Below are 16,985 nucleotides of genomic sequence, written 5' to 3'. Positions count from 1 at the left end.
TGTGAGTATATTTGCAGATGCAGAAACAGAAAACATAGGAGCAGCATATACTGTACATATGGGCGTATCCTCTCTGAAGCAGAGAAGACTCGCAGACACACACAGTGTCTCTCTCTCTCTCTCTCTCTCTCTCTCCCTCTCCCCCCAATCACACACACACACACAGTTTAACCACTAATAACACCAATATCACCATTCACTTAAGCTTTGATGTCTCTCCTGTATAAATTAGCCCAAAAATGAAAAATATGTGACGGGGGGACAAAATGGATTTGTCAAATGAAGCTTGCTCATCATGAAACTTTTATTGAAGCAATTATTACCCCATCTTTTATGCATGACATGTAATGTTAAGTGGATGTAAATGTATTCAGATGACGTTCGGGACCAAATGGCCTCCACCTTGAGAGTCTGTACCCCTTTGGCTGTGTTTAAGTCCGTGCACATGTCTTGGAAGTGGGGCTGTCACACACATCCCTCTCCCCTGGGAGGGACTTGCAGTCTCGTTCGAGTGCTGTCAGTCACATGAAGGCAACCTTTTCTTAAAGCCTTCTGTGGAGAGGTGATGTGTATTTAAGTTATGCTGTGTGTGAAAGTGTGTGCTGCAGCAGTGCATGCAGCGCACATGCAAAAAACCACACACAACCTCGCATTCATTCACAAGATAAAAGTCTAACACATCCCCTATGATGCAAATGATACAGCTAACAACCTTTACTGTACCTTAGCAATGCGACTTATTTACCACTTGCTTGCTCTCACCTCAACAACAGGAACAATCTCTTTAGTAATGGAGGGCAATATCTGCCCCATAAGTGAAAGTGGAATTGTTTGCATACACACACCGAAGCCTGACACTTTGAAGTAAAAGAACTGAACTAAAATCAAGTTTATCATCATGAGAGTCTGTTGTTTGAGATGTCGAGGTACTTCTCATGCAATAGTCTTCCCTGTTTGTAAAAATTATTTACAATTTACAATTATAAAATATTCTAGGTTAATAGTTTTCATAAGCATGTGCCCATATAAAGCACACACACAGTAAAAAGCACACACATGCTGCTCATAGTATTTTGCAGCCAGCCCGGCATTGGTCATGGCTGTGCAGCATGAAAGTGGATTGATTGCATCCTCAGTGGGGTTGCAGTGGCTGACTGATGCTCACACTGATGGATCTTCTGAACACAATACAGCAGAGCACAACAATGGGGTGTGAATCATTCAGCAGGAGCAGCTGTAAAGGCCAGATAATCAGATGCTGCCTCTCTCTTTGAAAACTGTTGCGGCTACGTACTGAAACTGAGCGCTCAAAGTGTATTTTGGCAGAATTACAAAAGTCCAACAGCCGTGCTTCATCTTTGAATTCATATTTGTGCATTTTACAAGCCAGTTGGATATTTTTCTGATTGTCCATTTTTGCCAAAGGAAGAAATTACCTTTTTGTATACCTTCATGTAGTATGTATGAATGTCACCATGGCGATGTCACGGGACTGCGTATGTATGAGCAGCATGCCACTTTTAAGGACATTCTGCTTGTCGTTTCTCTCATTTTAAGTTTTTGCATCTCATTTAATGCTGTTTGATGACTTTTAGACATACAAGAAAGGACAAAGTCAATTGACGTTAATCATGTGACCTTTGCTGTCTTACCTACATTGTCTGTGGTCACGATTTGGTTAGGATTATGAGAAAAAGAGTTAAAATATGTTTACTTACTTATGCACCTCACTTTGTTAAAATAGGTCTCTGTTTCCCTTTAGTTTCACATGGCATTCAAACGCTGGTCTGCTGGGTGAACCCATCTACCTCCTCATATTGCCAACATATTGTGCTACTTTTTTTTTCTCTATGACACTTGATGCTACAATGAGAGAAGAGCTTAATGCAGATGGTGTTAAATGACAGGCAAAAAGGCATGTGAACTAACTTGAAGAAACTGATGTGTTATTCATACACTATTTGGTGAGACCGGGCTGGATAAGACAGAATGTCATCTTTGGCCTATAACCTCAACCATAAAACATTTACCATTGACATAAAACTTTAATAGCTGATCATGTGTCCAGTAGAAGCAGTCCTCTGCCCTGTACACTATACCTTCCATAAAAACTCAGTGGACAGTGGATACTGCAAACATCAGGGCTCATGCACCTCACAGTGAATCTCAGACAACCAGAGTTAATCATGTTTGTCGGAAAGAAAGAGTGATAGATATCTCACCTATTTATCAGGCTGATAAGCATCACAGGGGTTCCCTTCTAATTGCACTCCATAATCAGCCATGCATTGGAGTGTGTGTGTGAGATTAGAGGTGAGTAACTGCAAGGGAGGAAGGGAAAAAAAGAAAATGAGGGCAAAAATGAGCAAAATACAGAGTTACCATGCAAAGCCTGAAACATTCAGTCCGAAAACAAAAGTGGACCAAACACACTTCCCTATGTGGTTAAATGACACCAAAGGATCACTGTAGAGTCAGTGGTCGGTTTGTCTATTCTGGGCTGCTGGAGAAACATGGTAACATACAGTATACAGACAAAAATATGGGGACACACATCTTTGTTATTCAAATCAGGTGTGGTATTGGACTTTTTTTCAAGGGTTGGGCTCGGCCCCTTACTTCCAGTGAAGGGAAATCTTAATGCTTTAGCATGCCAAGGCATTTTGGACAATGCTATGCTTCCACCTTTGTGGCAACAGTTTGTTGAAGGCCCTTTTTCTATTCCAATAGCAATTCCTATTTTCGGATTATTATGAATAGAATGAAAATATAACTCTAAATATTATATTTCATTTCTGCCAAGAGATCTCAGCTAATACCTGCTGTAGAGCAAAACTATGTTAGATCTAGTGCCTGTACCATAATCCAGCAGCAACAAAAGAACTCTGGGTTTTCTCTTGTAAACTAAGCCAAGTAGTGTCAAACCCATGTTAACACCCGGGTCAGGAGCAGGGTCATGAATCCGTTGTGTTGAGTCACTCACACTGGCAGCAGAAGCAGGTTTGTCCTGTGTCAGTGCAGTGGTCTGAAACTGGAAAAGTGTGTGTTACAGGGCGAGAGAGAGGGAGAGAGAGAGAGGCATGATGAGAGTGTGTGTCTGTCCGTGGTCTGGTTTAATTTTTTCTGGCTCCGTCGCAGGAAAGTCGAAGAGTAGGAGGAAAAGAAAAAGACTAAAGGTGACTGCCTGGGAAAATGGAAGAGAAGGGGAGAGTGTGTGTCTGCTTTAGAGGGCCAGTGAAGGGAAGGAGGAAGACTAAAGAAAGGCCGTGTCTTCCTTTTATCCCTTATTTTCAGCTTGTTGGTTTATTCATGTAGACATTTTGTGCTTCAGTTATTTCCCTGTTGCCTCTGTTTTGTTTATCATTCTCAGGACTGTTTATACTTTATATCAAGAGGCAATGAACAATGTTTGTGCTTTACCAAGTGGAACAACCCTCACAGCCATTTTTATTTTTGTTTCAGTGTTTTAGGTTGCGACATGATGAATTTTATCATTAACACTTTGCTATGAAGTTAGTTAGGAATTAAACAGCAGCAGTAGCCCCACTTATCTGCTTTATGCTATCATTTGATCTAATTTAAGAGTGTGCTGGCTCATCTCCCTGTGAACAAAAAAAAAAATCTGTTCTGATGCATGATAGATTATTAGGTTCAAAGGAGGAAGGACAGGAAATAATTGTGAAGCTAACCAGGGAATAATGTGCCAGTTCTTGAGTTTTACAGAGCGGTAACAGATGTAAAGTACATAGATAATGCGTTATATAAGTGCAGTGAAAGAGAATGCTAAAAGAAAGGCCAGATTTTTATCAATTTGCCTGCATGATAAGGGAAATTATCTTCCTATATGTGAACCACTTTTCTTGTTTCTTTTATCTTCTCGACACAAAGGTGGAATAACTTCGTATGAAAGTCAAACAAGCATGCTGAAAGGGCTACAGGCTACGTGTGAGCGCTTTCAAATGTTATCCAGGCCTGTTGTCACAAATCTTTTTTTTTTTTTTTTGGGCTAAAATTTATGAATCCAGCTCTTGGTCTAATTAAAACAGATATGCCTTTCTCTTCCTCCCCCTCTTCTTCTGTGTGTGTGTGTGTGTGGGTGGGGGGTTCGGGTGCAAGATGACTGTCCTGGTATCTCCCAGCTTGGTATGAATAATTGAGCGTAGAATAGTCCTTATATGTTTAATTCGGATTAAATATTGAGGAGGAACCACCAACCCGCAATTTCCCTACGCCTCCCTGACAAGACTAAGAACGAGTGGGAGGAAGAAGAGGAGAGGAGCAAAAGAGTGACTTAAATGTACCATGAGAGAGAGGTAAGGGAGGATGTTAGGGACAGATGGAGGGAGAGAGGGGTGGTGATGGGAGGAAATAAGACAGGAAGTAAGAGAAAGGAAAACAAATGCGGTTTGGGTGAAGAGCAAATGTGTAAATGAGGTACAGTCGAGAGTCTGAGGTACAAGCGCATCAATATGCTGGAAGAGAGACAATTCCTTGGTTGAGCTTTCCATACTTTCGCTAGCTTTTGTCAGATATCAACTGCTGCCACTGCTAATGTACTGCAGATGCTGTGAACATCTCTAGACTCTGTGTGTGTGTAGTGTTTGCCACGTGTCTTGTATGTACTTGTATGTACATGCAGCAGCATCAGCAGGGTCTTTGCCTGTTTAATGAAGACAAATGTTTTCCAATCAGCGAGGGTCACTGCAGCGTGAAGAGCAGTTTTCTGATCCTCTAAGCATGAGGCCCAGCAACACTGAAGATGCAGGAATCCTCCGACAGAACCCAGTCACACTGGGAAACATTGCACTCCCTCCCCCTTTTTCATATCTCATATCCGTCTTCAATTTCCCAACACTAAATCACCCTCCTTCAGTCTTTGCACACGCTTCCTCTTTCCCACCGTCTCATCTTGCCTCTGCTCGTCTCCTTCTTTTTACCGCTCTTTTCCTCTCTCCGCTTTTTTGTGTCATTGAAGATATGGAGTGCGGCACAAACACAAGTCAGTCATCACGAGGTGGTGTATGTCAGTGTAGAGGCAGAGAAAGGTCACATTCAGCCTTTAAAGATAGTATAAGCAACAGTATTGCCCACAGCTGTCATCTGCACATCGAGGGAATCATGTACAATAGATGTGTAACTGTATGCATGACTTATAAAAAAAAAAAAAGAATTAAATATTAAACGTTTGCTCACAGTAGGTACTCGAGAACTCCTTTGCGTATTTGTGATGATGGAAATAGATGGGGCAGGTGCTGTCTGTTTACCTTTACACACACTTATTGATGGCTCTGGGGGATCGTTGGGATTAAATTAGCAACCTTGTGTTGACATAGCAGTTGGGTTGCTTAGCCTTTCTAATGCAGAGCTTCCATGATAATAGGTAGGGCATATCCACAGGGTCACCTTGGGGGAAGAGGGAGGAAGAAGTAAGGAGGCAGTGGGAAAAGATGAGTGGGGGGAGGGAGAGTCGCATGCCAGTGGGAGGTTGTTGAAAGATTAGTGGTTGTAGGTGGGAGGGGAGGGCAAAAAGATGATGGGAAATGGAGCAGAGGTATGGATGGAGAGGCCTGGGGGGTGGGAGAATAGCAACAATAGTAAACCTCTTCTGTAATCATCATTTTTCCTCGAGCACGCTGTCATCCATCTTTAGTCCTTATGACAGCAGAGAGTCGTGTGTGGCTCCATTATGCTCTAATGATACAAGATATAATGAACAAGTGGTCAGAATATGAATCTGCACTGCTTGGGTGAAATTAGCCTTACACGTGAGTGCGTTCTTAAAAACTATTTGCCCACTCTTTGTCTCTGTATCTAAAAAAAACCCCCCAAAAAACATTATCTTGATCTTGTAAGAGAGCTTTGCATGGATATTGTTTGACCTTTTATAGTCACTGTGTAAGAGCACACGCCCATACTTGGTTAGGTCAGTTGTTACAAAACTGTCAGATTAACACCGACAAATCCCAAGCAGAGAGGCCAACAACAGCAGCCCTTACTCCAGAAGTCTCTCCACTACAAATGCTGGCAAAGGTGCTTGCACAAACACTTCCTCCAGGCCAGGTGCACCTCACTGAGCAATCAGGATGTGGAACACCTCATCAAAAGCTGAGAAGACAGGAGGAGAGAAGGGACAAACGGTGCAAGGGAGCAAAAAAATTGTGTGGAAAAAATGCACAAAAAATTCATCACAAATTCCCGGAGCCCAACGTCCCGTCTTTAAATTGTTGTTTTTTGAGGGGTTTTTTTGTCCATTCAACTGAAAAATGACTGAAACAAATAATTGCTTATTAAAATAGTTGACAGCTAACTTTCTTTCGATCAACTATGCAATTAATCATCTAATTGTTGTGGTTATGCCACAATGTTATGCCATGTTATGCATTATTGTGTTACTTATGGATGGAATTATGGCAAAAATAAATGAGTCCCCTTTTTGCTGGGGGCTCCCTCAAGGACCCTCAGGAGTCCCTGGACCTCACTTTGAAAACCACTGGGTTAGATCATAGTATTGTGTGTGTGTCCAACAGATGGTTCTTTAAATGGGTTGTTAACATCTATTAAAGTAAGGGCAAAGATGCATTCTAGCAAATAATAATCTAGCCACTGGCTGGCTGCACTATCCAAACATACACAACCACGCACAGTGTATAAAGAACCACACACTATAACTTAACTCAGAGAAGCACATGAAATTACACACTGCACCAGCGACTCATCTGTGTCCTCACTCGTGAAGACCTCGATCGATACCCTCACATCCCATCGCACTCCTGTCTCCCCCGGAGAAAGACCTTTTGATTACACAGGCCGATTGTGACCGCCGCACACACATAACACACTCACACTTAGATGCTTTTGTTATTAGTGATTACATCTACAATGCATGGCTGAGGAGCCGTCGCATGATGTCTCGCTCCTCCTTTCTCTGTCAGGGAGGCGCCAACATGTTATCTGCATGTGGTGTGCAAATGATGCGCAAGCCAACTCAGTAGTTACTGTAAATCATCAATGCAATTTGAATTACTTTTATGCCTTGAAGATTGTGTGAAAAGAGAGAGAGAGAGAGAGAGAGAGAGAGAGAGCGAGAGAGAGGAGGGTTAGCCTACAACATTGCAGCATTGCCCAAGGGAAAGCAGCAGCAGCAGCAGCAGCAACAAAGCCCACAGATTCCCGTAGCTCCATGAAATGAAGCCATTTAGAGGAGGAGATGGGAAGAGAGATGGGCTGCAGGGTGGAGAGGGAGGTGGGAGGAGATGGATGGGTGGATGGAGGGATTAGAGGAATTGCTCGTCAGGCATTCAGAACACGCTTTCTCTCAGCTCCCACAAGGTGCCCTTCACACATGCACACATACGAGTATAAATGCCCACACACGGCAACATTTGTTATGTGTACATGCTTATTGTACTTGGCAAAAAAAAAAAAACAAAACAGAAAAATGGTCCAATTTCTCAGATATCCTTCTCAGTGGAGTTTGGCTTTCATCCAACGCACCATTAGTTTAGCTCACACAGGATATAAAAAATACAGCTAAAAGACATGTCAGACCACACACACAAAGGCCTAAACTGGCCTGACAGTAAAATATTTTCCTTAAATCCTCACCTGAAAAATGTTTTACACAGCAAAACTAAAAGAACAAAATGTTCTCCTGTCACGGAGCGCACCCTTACTTCATAGTCATGTGATCTCTCACTCTGTTGTATTTTTGTTCTGGTTCTCCTCTGTTGTCTTCTCAGAGAAACCCCTCATTCCCTCCTTAACAACCAACATGTTGTATGCGAGGGCTTTGTGGTGTTCAGTGCACAACAGACCAGAGAGAGAGTGAGACAGTCTGGAGAGGAGATACAGTACACTACGGTACACTACATCACATACCTCAACTCTCCTTCAGCAGCAGCGTTTTTTAATCCAGCAAACAAGAACACTCTCACTCTGGGTGTGACCGATTTTTTAAAAATACTATAAGCCCTGATACATTCAATCAAACAACAACAGAAGTAATAAAATTACTTTTAAACAGTTTGGCTTGTGTAAATTTCATGCACCTGTCTCTCACTCTTTTCCTCTGTGTCTGTCTGCCTGTCTCTCTCTGTCTCTCCCTCTCATTGTCTCTCAGATAACAGTTTTCCGGATGGGGTCAGAGGGTCACCAGGATATTGACCTTGCCATCCTCACTGCTTTACTGAAAGGTGGGTGTGGGCTTTTGTGTGTGTGTGTGTGTGTGTGTGTGTGTGTGTGTGTGTGTGTGCATGCTGGAGCATGAATGTACAGTAAGTGGCCTCCATTTCTCTGACGCCCTCCGGGAATGTTGTTATTCGAAAGTTTCTGTACATAAAAGGAGGATGATAGCGTTTCAGAAAGCACTGCTCTCACTGTCCCAGTTTAGGTGTATGTTCATAGCACAGAGGTATGTTTTTACTTTTGCAGTTAATAGCTCAGGAATAAAACATCTGTGCTTATTTTTTTTCCTCCATCTTGAAGCTCCATTAAGCGATTTTTGATCACTGCGAGGCAGGAAGACTCCAAAGTCTACTTGTAGCTTTAAGTCTTGGTATTATCTTAGCTTATCAAACAATTGCTTTCTTCCAGTATGTGCAGAAACACAGCGCTGTAGGCACATAATACTCCTCTTATCACTGCCTGTCCTATATAAGCCAGTATCTACTGGCTTGGTCCACTAATTCCTAACGAAAATGTGTCTCTTTTTGGCATGCTAAATATTTTACCACCCATAAATCCACAACATGTTGTTTTTGCACCACAGATTTGTATGGATTAATGGAGATGTGATATTTTAATTAGTGAGCTTTAGAGGTGCTGGTTTGGTAGATTCTGTTTGGACAAAGTAATGCTAGCTGTTTCACTCTGTCTCCACTTACTGTGCTAAGCTAAACTAACTGGCTGCTGGCTCCAGCTTTGTATTTATTGTGCATCTAATTCTTGAAGAGTGCATAAGCGACTTCAGAAAATGTAGAACTGTACCTTTAAATGTGAGCAGGTTGTGGCCCGTGTGGAACTCCTACTTATTAAAGTCGTTTTAGACAACCTTGCAGAGAGTTCAGGTTTCCTATTTTATATGCTAATAAAGCCCTGATATCATAACAACACCTGCAGACTAATGAATTACCGTAACATGAACACAGCTGCTCATTAAATGTTTGGCCAGAGACAAATAATTACAGGACTACACTTACTACAGTCACCAGTGTATTATGTTAAGTGTTTTTTTCTTTTAAATCATCTCTTTTGAAGTATAAATTTCAATTTTAATTTGCTATTTTTCAAATGGATTCCCTTTGAGGTCAATAATCACTTTTAAAAGGGACACGTGGCCTCACTGTGTGCTGTTAGGCCATAAGAGCTTCTCATTTCTCAGAGTTACGCTGAAGCTTACAGTGTCGCATCTGTACAGGTTACGCTACACAGCCGTAGCTACACACAAGCAAGAGGTGATTTAAAGGCCGTTTGGCTCTAGATTTCCCTTTCCAAATATCACATTGCAAACATGTAGAATATTCAATCAGCGCAATAACAGCAGCACAGACAAGGCATGCCACAGTAAGATATACAGTTAGCAGAAGCCGCAGTCTCTGTAACAAATTGTTATGCAATTACAAATAAGGCCAATGAATTGGACCAAATTGGATTACAAAATTGAAAATTTGTCAAGTGCAGACATAGCAATTAAACCTAACCACCATTGTTCCCCATCCTCTACCCTATTTCACACTTCAGAGCTCTACACACACACACACACACACACACATACACACAGAGGATTCACAGATCCATACTTTCGATTGGTTGTTCAGTAGCTTGTATTGATCATTTTTTGCTCCTGCCTCTTCAAGGAATGCGACGCTAACCAGGCCCGATGGAGTTTGCACGCATGCTCCCTCTCTCTAACACACACCTATACATGTGAACAACACAGAAGGTACACACCCGTGCACACGTACAAACAGGAGTCCTGCGGGACTGCTCAGCAATTCAGAGCATATGATTGACTGTCTCAGGAATTGTTCCTCAGAGAAACATTTCATTCCACAGAGAGAACCACTAGTGAGTTTGGAGAGGGCGCGAGTGGAAGGGAAACGTGTTTTACATAATTTATGTGTAGAGTCGAGATGTACGATTTCTCTGGCACATGCTTCACTCCCTGATCTCTGTCTTTATCTGAGACTCATGCTCTCTTGCCCCATTGCTTTGCCTACGTATACATGTCTCACGCATTTATTCTGTCGACTCCATCTGTTAACCTATCTTTCATTTCTGTTCGGCCCTTTTCTGTTCATTTCACGTTGTGATCGAAGTGGCATGTAGATAAACGAGTGAAGGGAGTGAAGTGACATCAAAGAAAAGAGAAGACGAAATGCGTAAAAGGAAATGAAAAGGAACGGATCAGAGAAGTGAAAGGATTGGGGAGTGGGGAACACTGAGAAAAGGGGCAACAAAAATAATGCTTTATGATAAACAGCACGAGGGTCATTTTATATGCAAGTCTCATTCTGCGGGCTGAGTGAATGAGACGCGTTAAGGCTTTTAGCGTGAAACGAAATCAGTCACATCCTGCCCGAGAGCTTTTTAAAACACTGGATTAGACTCCTTCGCTAAAGAACTAAGCTGCAGCCTGAAGCTCAACAAGGCAGAGCATTCAGGAGTACAAGGTGAAGGGGGAACAGAGCACGAGGATGAGTATTGAGTGTGTGAGCGAAAGAGAGTGAGATGTGGAGAAGTGGGCTCAGAGAGAGCAGGAAGGAAACCGCTGCTACAGACACATGGTGTAACAGAGGGTAGTTCAGAGTAATTGATGGTCTGCTGTCTGAGGTAGTCAATATCCTGAAGATTGGGTCCATAAAATCAGCTGGCTGCAGTTCAACCTCCCTGCAGGCAGACAAAGTGAACCCACGGGCCTTTGATAAAGCAAGGCCATCCTGCCTTTTCATAGACACATATCTTCACTAAAGCTCTTATTAGCAGAGCTCTCTCTGAACATTTAGCTCCGGTAATGCTGTAAAAACCTTTAAGATGGAGAGAGAGAGCTGTGCAAAGTGACGAGACGGAGCTGCTTGTTCAAAATTACACACAAGGGATTATTGTTTTACTTTATGCTATTCCGGATTTCTCTGAAGGCTGAGATTAATTGTTGCTTTATCTTTCTCATTCTGGCCACATCCCCCCAGTGCTCTGGTAAATTATTGATGTAAAACAGCGGGCTGCGGTTTTATGTTAGATCTCACTGGTCAACACTCACTACAACGATGAGCAGCTACAAATGCTTTTTTTTTGGTAGCATATTTACAGTGAAGTAGTGAGCTTTGATTTCACAGTTGCCCTCTGCCCCCGTTTCATTTAATGTTGCACCTGAATATGAAATGAACTGTTTAAGATCTATTCACAACAGCATCTCTTAAAGTAATAGAATACAGTAGAAATGATTACTACACCTACCTGGGCTCCATTTTATGACTATCTTTAGGCTAAGATGATCCTAAAACCCAAGAAATAATAACAGTTGACAGCTAAAATCATTTACTTATGTAAACATGGACGAGATGTCTCTACTTCTTCCTCCTGTACAAACATGAAGCCAAAATATCCCAGAGTCTGCGCAGTAGTGATCGGGTGGTGTGCTGTGGTTTGGGCAGGGTGCCTGTACACCAGCAGGGCTCAGCTGTCAATCAACCACTTCTAATAGCATACAATAACTAATAGTCAGAATATTGAATCTGGATGCAGGGTTTAAGTCCTGTACTGCAGCCTGCCTCTCATGTTGTCCGTCTTAATTTTACAGGAAATGCATGAAAGCTTTTAAAGGAAAACAAACAAACCAGTACTGCATTGCAAGTATCGCAGCAGAATTACATCCACCATTCTGTCCTTTACCAAACAGCAATGACACACAGCAAAGCTATCAAAGCAATGCCATCCAATACTTTCATTTCATCCATATTTGTCAGTGTGCCCTTGAATCTTGTAAACAGGTTGTTTTTATCATTTCCTCTACTTTATCCAGTTTTATAGGATGCAAATCAGATCTGCCACTTTTTTCATCTTTTGCTTTCAGTTTTAATGGTTTTTTTTGTCCTGTGTGTATATGTACATATGTGTACTTTTTCCTCCACTAATTAAGGTTCACCCATGTTACCTGAGGACCCAAGCACTGTAAATGATGTTTCACTGACACAGCAGATCAAAGGAACACAGTTGGATTCCAGTTATTATGCAGGGATGAGGTGGAGCGTTAAAATAAGTGATACATCAGAAACCAAGCTGTCATTCTTGTCAATGGGAAGACATCTTCTTCTCTACAGACACACAGAAAAAGGAAACATTGTAAAGCAAAGCAAATTTCCACAAAGCCTGAAGTCAGATGAAGCCTGTGCAACTCACAAAAGAAGATCTCAGCCCTCAATAAAGGGAGGTATCGGCTGTTAGTCGGCACAAAGACTACCGAAAAGAGGTCACAACTTTCTCCAAGACACTCTGCTAACCATCTTTTTCACTTCCTCCCTTCATTTAAAAGACTGAAACCTGTTAGAACCATGACAGCCAGGTTCTGTGACAGCAACCTCGCAGTCAAGACTGAACATTACTAGCATTAACAAAGCAAAGTAGATCTAATAACTAAACGACTACAACAAACTGGTATGTTGTGTGTATCTGTGTTTTTCCAGAAATATGACATTGTCTCCCGACTCGTTTGTGTCCTCTCTCAGGTGCCAACGCTTCAGCTCCTGACCAGCTGAGTTTGGCTCTGGCGTGGAACAGAGTGGACATCGCCCGCAGTCAGATCTTCATCTACGGACAGCAGTGGCCTGTAAGAATCATTAGGACTACAAACAGGAGTATCCCTGCTGTAGCAGAAATATTGACTGTATTTACAGGCCTTGTTTGTTCTTTGTGCATTGTCACTGAGAATAACGAAGAAGAAGTACTGCACTGCCTAAAAATGTGTTTTTAACACATAATGACTTTGGCATTCAGTCTTGAATTGTACCTGATATTTGTTTATAGTCTTCAAATATCCAGTATCTTATATGAGAAATGCAGCTTACAGGCTATATTCATATAGCGCTTTTATCCAAAATGCTTTATAAGATTTTTGCCACTCATTTACACACACACAAAATGTGAGCAAGCTACTGCCGTCAGGAGCAATTTGGGGTTCAGTGTCTTCTCCGGGGACACTTTGACATGTGGACAGGAGGAGGTGGGGACCAAACCGACAACCCTGGGATTAGCAGACAACCCGATCGACCTCCTGAGCTACAGAGTAGCTGTCTGTAAAAGTAATCAAAAAGAGAAAGATGATAACTTGAAGCTTCAAAAAGGAAATCTGAATGCAGAAAACAGCTCAGGATCAGTCGAGGGTGAAAGGTTCAGCAGCTGGCTAGTGGTTGATAATCAATATTCATTATCATTCATTGTCAGCATTCCCTGCAGTTTTCAAACTGTGTAATTCGAAGCTGTCTTAAAATGTCTGAAGTATTTCATTTTAACTCACTTTAGTTTGGATGGGAACTGTATAACAGAAAAGAAAAGAAAAAATAAATATGAGTGTGTAGTATGAGTTTAAACTTTATTTCCATGCAGTGCTTCTACGTAGTTTATAGTTTGTATTTCCCATCCTGTGCACTTCAGGTTGGTTCCCTGGAACAGGCGATGCTGGATGCCTTAGTTCTGGACAGAGTGGACTTTGTGAAGTTGCTGATTGAAAATGGAGTCAGCATGCATCGTTTCCTCACGCTGTCCAGACTGGAGGAGCTCTACAACACGGTAACAACAAATCACATCAATAACAGAAGTTAAATTACCTCTCCACAACACGCCAGGCAGCAGCCTCTTTTGGCAAATAGTTACTGCAGTGAGTTTCAAGGTAAAATGTTGATTGAAAGAGCATTTGCACGAAAAAAATATGGTGCAGCTAGTCAAACAGTCTAGCAGGCAGGATAATTTTTTTTCTGAGGGACTTCAGATGCTGTCAGTACTGGTAATAATGCCCCTATGTTTTGTGTTTGTTTTTTCAACAGAGACATGGACCATCCAACACGCTTTACCACCTTGTCAGAGATGTCAAAAAGGTATGAGCCTCGCTGGCGTCCTTTTAGCTCTGTGGCTGTTCAGGCACATTGTAGGGGAATGTTGGCTTGAATGTGCATATTAAAGAAGATGTTTGACTACATAGACTTTAAGTTGCTCTTTTATTTTTTTTTTTGCGGTTTGTGCTGTTACTCTGTTTGCATCAATTTTTGTGTCTACATTTTGGTAGCCCTACTTGCTGTTAACTGCGAATAGAGGCCGGCTTTTCTCTTTCAGCTGGAGTTGCGGGCTGCAGCGGCTTTGTAGAGCTATTCACGACTCGCATCCCTCTCATGATTTTTCAGCAATTTACTCTGTTCTTTCTCTCAGGCACACACTGCCATGGTAAACAAACACTGCATGTATTAAACATTGCTTTATCCACAGAGTTTGAGCAGACTGGGTCCGCAGTAGAACATCTGTGAGGCTGAGGAGGAGGAACTCAGTAAACGGCTTCAATTTATCCATTTATTTTTTTATTCGGGTGACTAACAACACTATAAAGTGTATTCTTACTGATATCCAGAATCATCTGGTTCCCTCACATACGATGGAATGGTGGAATCATCATGTAGAACAAGTTGGAGCTGCGCTTAAGCCAAAAACTGTCAGCACTTTGCAGCGTTCATTATTTTTGCTGCATATCTCCACCTTGATGATTACTGCGATAAAAAAATAGAATTTTACAGTCAGTACATGCCTGCACGCCAATTAGGAGCGATCCCACTCTTGAGAGGTAATGGACAGGTCACCATTAGCATTTAACAGTGTTCATTAATTAAAGTGTTGATGATTACGGTAATGCTGTATGCTCATCTAGGAGTCCCTGAAGAGGCTCGATATTGTAATCACTCCTCCTTTACCTCCTCTCTGTCTTTAAACACCACTCTGATCTCAAGTTGGTGCAGAGAGAATATGTAGTTTGTATTCAGCAACACCTCACCGTGCCACTTCACAAACATGCAGAACAAACACTGTAGTGCATGGCATAACACCCCCCATCTCCTTTTTTGCCGAGCTGTGTGTGATAGTTGAGTGTTCGTGTGTCACTGTTGTATCATAGTGTGATGCTAATTAGATTTAACTGCTATCCCTCAGGTATAGTTAGCCACCATGTCATTGCTGTTTTCTTTCTTTCGCATTCGTCTCTCTAGATTATTTGGTTGTATTGTTACATGTAGCAATCAAAAGGTCTTATTTGGATTTTAAGATGTAGCTGCTGTGCTAACAGCGGTAGGTGAAGGTTGCTCTCAGGTTCAGCCTGGACCTTTTTGTTAGATTGTGTTGAAACTGAGTCATAAAACAGGAACTGTCAGATTCGCTGGTGGACTGCAGCTGTCAAAGCAGAAATTGGTTTTCCTACAGCGCAAATGAACAATGCAGTTTTATGGAGGTTGGTAGCAATACACCTTGTGCCCTGAGTCTTGAATATCAGAAACGGTTTGGAGAAAATCCAGATGTAACCAAGCGGTTTTACCTCTCAGTTTTTGGTAATTAAAAGTATGAATGGAACAGAGTCATGGTTGATTTGTGTTCTTGGCAATAAGCTCACTATCTGGATTGCATGACATGATGACTGGGTTAGGGAACAGTTTTTGTGTGCTTATATTCTATCATACCTTTCAGTTTCATTATACTATGTTATAATAAAATAAAAAAAAAATAAAAAAATAAAAAAAGCAGCTTTTAAACTTGCAGTGAATGTCTGGCTATGATGTATGGAGGCAGTAAAGAGAAACTTTCAGGAGAGCAGCTTCCCCATTAAAAACTGCAGCGCTCAAAGCTCTCAGGGTGTATTCACACAAGGTGTAAACAAACAGTGATTAGCTTGAGCTTAAAACACCACAGGGAATTAAAAGAGGGCCCGGCTGACCGCTGACTGGTGCGTTTGAACTATATATATCCGTATCATGTGGAGGTGAAGCTTTGTGTGCTCACTTTGAACAGCAGATGTATGAAAAGACGAGCAGTATCTGTGGCTCTCTGTTCTTCAAAATGTTTTAGTTGGCCTGCAGGGGTTTGCCAGGATTTACAACCAGTGAAATTGAATCTTTGGATGTAAGGACGGGTTAGGGATGAGTAGTATGGAGAGAATTTGTACTATCTGTTATCTATTTCTTTCTATGTACGCTTTATTAAATCAGGAAGTCACGGTGTGATCGAGATCTCATTTACAAGCCCGAATCAAAATGTCCACCCTCTGGACTTAAACGTACATACCATGACCTGTTCACTGTCGTCACATCAGGTGAGAGTAAAAATAAGTAAATGAAATATCAGTGGCCTGGTAGCTCACCTGGCAGAGTGTGAACCCAATGCGCAGTGTCCTCCGCAGTGACCCAGATTCAATTCGCTGCATGTCCTTCTCTACAAACTCTAGTATAAAATTTAAGTAGAGTATTTATAATGAGGACTTGAGTAAAACGTAAACTTTGTTTAATCTGCCTTTAAAACAAGCTTAAGGTTAAGTATTAAAGTAGCAGTAAAGTATTAAATGAGAGCTGCAGATTATCAGTGGATGACTGAATAGAGTTTGCTGTAGAAGACAGTATTATCTGCATAAAAAAGTAAATTGCATTTATTTATGAACATCATCAATAAGATTATGAATAATAGCGTCCCTAAGATGGAACCCTGTGCAACGCCTTTAGTCATAGAAGAAGCTCAGATTTAACATCGCCCACTTTTGTACACTGCTGTCTGTCTGAAACCACCTGTAGCTGCTAAACCACCTCAGAGTGTCCATGCCACTATCTGATCATCTCTTTGGGAGTGTGACGTGATCAACCATGTCAAAAGCCTCTGACAGAGCTACATGGCGCATCTGATTGCACAGTGGGCACGGTATCATTCAAGACAAGGGCAGCAGCGGAGTTTGTGCTATGATCTGTTGTAAATCC

At 41.8% G+C, this 16,985-nt stretch overlaps 1 protein-coding gene across 6 annotated transcripts in view; it reads left to right on the top strand.

The window, feature by feature from the left end:
* trpm3 (transient receptor potential cation channel, subfamily M, member 3) overlaps positions 1 to 16,985 on the top strand; it is a 130,275-nt gene that overhangs the window by 87,029 nt on the left and 26,261 nt on the right. For all 6 annotated transcript variants that reach the window (XM_046387109.1, XM_046387108.1, XM_046387107.1 and 3 more), the window contains exons 10-13: positions 8,120 to 8,192; positions 12,723 to 12,823; positions 13,648 to 13,782; positions 14,037 to 14,087. In XM_046387109.1, coding sequence (XP_046243065.1) covers positions 8,120 to 8,192; positions 12,723 to 12,823; positions 13,648 to 13,782; positions 14,037 to 14,087 — 360 coding nt within the window. The remainder of the gene's footprint in view (positions 1 to 8,119; positions 8,193 to 12,722; positions 12,824 to 13,647; positions 13,783 to 14,036; positions 14,088 to 16,985) is intronic.

The sequence above is a fragment of the Scatophagus argus genome, chromosome 4, assembly GCF_020382885.2.
Source record: "Scatophagus argus isolate fScaArg1 chromosome 4, fScaArg1.pri, whole genome shotgun sequence".
NCBI lineage: Eukaryota > Metazoa > Chordata > Actinopteri > Scatophagidae > Scatophagus > Scatophagus argus.
This window is presented reverse-complemented; position numbering and strand designations above follow the sequence as displayed.